This window comes from Adiantum capillus-veneris, unplaced genomic scaffold (genome assembly GCF_014529385.1).
Source record: "Adiantum capillus-veneris isolate H3 unplaced genomic scaffold, ASM1452938v2 Hic_scaffold_934, whole genome shotgun sequence".
NCBI classification, from domain to species: Eukaryota; Viridiplantae; Streptophyta; class Polypodiopsida; order Polypodiales; family Pteridaceae; genus Adiantum; species Adiantum capillus-veneris.
The window spans coordinates 38,904-42,040 of NW_028221891.1; the positions used below are offsets into that span (position 1 = coordinate 38,904).

General features: G+C 47.3%; 1 protein-coding gene across 1 annotated transcript; it reads left to right on the plus strand.

Annotated features, from left to right (window-relative positions):
• Positions 1–1,820: 1,820 nt before the first annotated feature.
• On the plus strand, positions 1,821–2,764 carry LOC147416480 (uncharacterized). The gene has a single exon (XM_086508325.1). It carries the CDS (start codon positions 1,821–1,823, stop codon positions 2,604–2,606), a length of 786 nt encoding a protein of 261 aa, XP_086364451.1. The 3' UTR covers positions 2,607–2,764.
• Positions 2,765–3,137: the final 373 nt, after the last annotated feature.

The window sequence follows — 3,137 nt, forward strand, 5'->3', positions numbered from 1 at the left end:
CGCATGGGTATTTCTGATACACAGGTGTTTGGAGAGTTGGCAAGAAGGGAAGTGATGAGAAAGGAAGGCCCATGGAAAGAGCACTCATTATATATTTCCCTACGCTGGAAGCTAGGAAGGAATTCCTGAAGAAGAGACCAACACTCAAGCAAACTGGGATATTTTTGGGTGATGACCTCACTCTAACATGTAAGAGCTGATGCCAAAGATCAAGGCGGCGAGGGAGAAAGGGAAAATTGCTTTCTACAGGGGAGGGAAAATATTGGTGTTGGAAAAACGCACCGCATGACGGCACGAGACCTATGGGACCAACCTTAAAATGGCAGCATGGAATTGTAATGGATCAATGAAGCTAGATGTATGCGCATTTGAGGATAGCTTTATGAGAGGAATAGTCTAGCATGAGTCATTAGCTTAGGAATGGGCTTGGCACCTTCGTGAGCTTCTGGCAGGACGTGCATGCCCAGGCCGGTCATAGTTGCATACCCTCTATTACACACTATAGTCATTTCACCATAGATGCATTATACTGCGTGAACCACCTCTTCTAGGTCATTTGTTTATAAGTGACTTTTGGAATTCTTTTAAAAATCGTGAGCTTGTTGGAAAACTTGCCCGACCCATCCTATAATTCTTTTAAAAGAAACCCTAGCGCTGGGAGAGAAGAGTAGAGGAGCAGAGCAGAGGAGCCTCTCAATCACAGTGGCTGTTTAACGTTTTTGCCACCCAGCTTTTTCAGCCTAGTACCCCCCGTCATCTGCGTCTTTGGACTATCAGCTTTCAGCCTTTAGCGTCGTAGATCCACCCCATTCCTCGCAGCAGAAGACTAGCATTTTTTTTTTTTTTCGACACACCATAGGGCCCACAAGGGGAGGTGCTTATCCCTTCCAAATATTAGCCATGTTACATGGTCAGGCAAGGGCCGCGTACCATCGGGCAAGAGCCACGCGTAGGCATCACCATGGCCACCTAATTGATGCACCACATGCTGGGAACGACGGAGAGAACTCGTAGCAACCAGCTAGGAACCTCCTCCTCGGGTGACCCACCCCAGGAGGAGGATGCACTCGAGTGTCCAAGGGCAAGAGCCCTAGCAACGTGAACACCAGGTGAGCACAAGGTGTCCCTCTAGAGTGTGACCCAACGGGGGATTTGAACCCACAACCCATAGGTTGAGAGGGCAAAGCCTTACCGTTAGACCAACTCTTAGGGGACGAAGACTAGCATTTTCAGCCTCCATGATCAGCGTTTTTCAGTCAGAACAGCCAGTGTTTTCAGCTTGGAACGCTTGCAGATTTCAGCCCCTATCCTCGTCATGGTTATAGTTCTTAGCGATCAACATCGCTAGCAGTACCGGCATTCAGCCATAGTGTCGTCGTCGTTGACACAGTACCCCAGCACCCAATACACCTTGTGCCTTGGCTCGGCACAAGGATCCACAGAACCTCGTCGTCGTTGTCGTCGTCGTCAGACTCCATCAATACCACGTCTTCATCGACATAGACCCATTACTACCTCGTCGTTGACATAGACCCATCAACACCTCGTCGTCGACATCATTCTCTTCGACATAGAACCTCTCAGTACCTCAGTACCCAGTAGTACCCAACATCAGTAGCATCAATATCATTACCCATCATTAGTAGCATCAATACCCATTAGCATCAGCATTGTGCAAGAATAAAGAAAGTACTTGCTCTGGCAACAGAGCAAGGGGGCCCTTGAGGGTTTGGGATCCGACATACCCTCTCTCTCTCTCTCACATTAATCAAAGGGTATCCAGAAGCGGTCGAACAGTGAGCTTATCGCCTTTTAAATCAATGCCGAAGGACACGCCCCCCAAGGATTCAAGGGACACGACGATCACATATACTACACAGGACATTTGGGGACTTCTACTGTCTATCCAAGAACAGGTACGACAACAGAATGAGGTTATTTCACGCCAAAATGAAGACCTCAAGAACCTGACACTACGCAACCAAGAGTTGGATCATACCATTGCACTGCAAGCTCTGAAGCTTCAACAACAAGAAGACACCCTGAAAACACTGCAAACTCAAGTGCTGGAACAAGGCAGTCACATAACACAGGTCACCAATAATGTAACCGATGCACCGGAGGGGTCTCCTCCATCTTGGGCACAAATAGTGAAACAAGAGAGGACAATGGGACACAAGACAGGAGAGATGTATACGTATGAGAGTATGTATACGCATGAGGATTCTACCGAATACAAGGAAAGGGAGAAAAGATCCCAAAACATTGTGATACGAGGCATGCCAGAACCTGAGGGGGAAACAGTCATGTCATTGAACGTAGACGTTACCACCCTGTTAGCAGAAAAGCTTGATATGCAAGATGCAGGGGTATATGGGGCACATAGAGTGGGTCAGAAGAAGACTGATGCTCATAGGGCAGTTGTATGCACAATGTTGGATGCTCGCAAAAGGGCCATAATTTTGGAAACTGCACGCTTCTACTTGAAAGGCACTCAGTACTATGTAAGTGAAGATAGAACACCGACACAACAGGCAGCAAGAAGGAAAGCATATGAGGAACGTCTCAAGGAGAAAAAACCAGCATCACCGCCTAAAAATGCATAGGGGCACGCGACCCATGGGATCACGACCATACAGGTAACAAGCTGGAATTGTAGAGGTTTCCCATGGCATAAGGGAGAAGGGCTGGTGGATATTCTACCACAAGCTGACATACTCTTCCTATTGGAAACATGGGAACAAAACACATGCAGGCTGCCGGACATTAGTGGATACATCAAGCACTCCGTATGGTGGAATGGTACCAAAATGCGAGGACAAGGAGGTGTAGCTGTAATGTATAAGGAAGAGCTTCAAAAGGTGGTTGAGGTATGCAAGATCGATGACCACAAGCGCTATATATGGGTTAAGGTTTGCTCATCAAAAGGATTGATCTTTGTTGCAGGATGCTATATCCCGCATCGAGAGTCACCTTTTTATGACACAAACCAGCTATCCAAAAATGACCCCTTTGCTTACCTATGTACAGACATTGCAATATATGCACAAGAGGGAGCACTTGTCCTTCTTGGGGATTTGAATGCCCGGATTGGAAACACACAGGTACAATTGACAGACCATTCAATGCATCCTGCG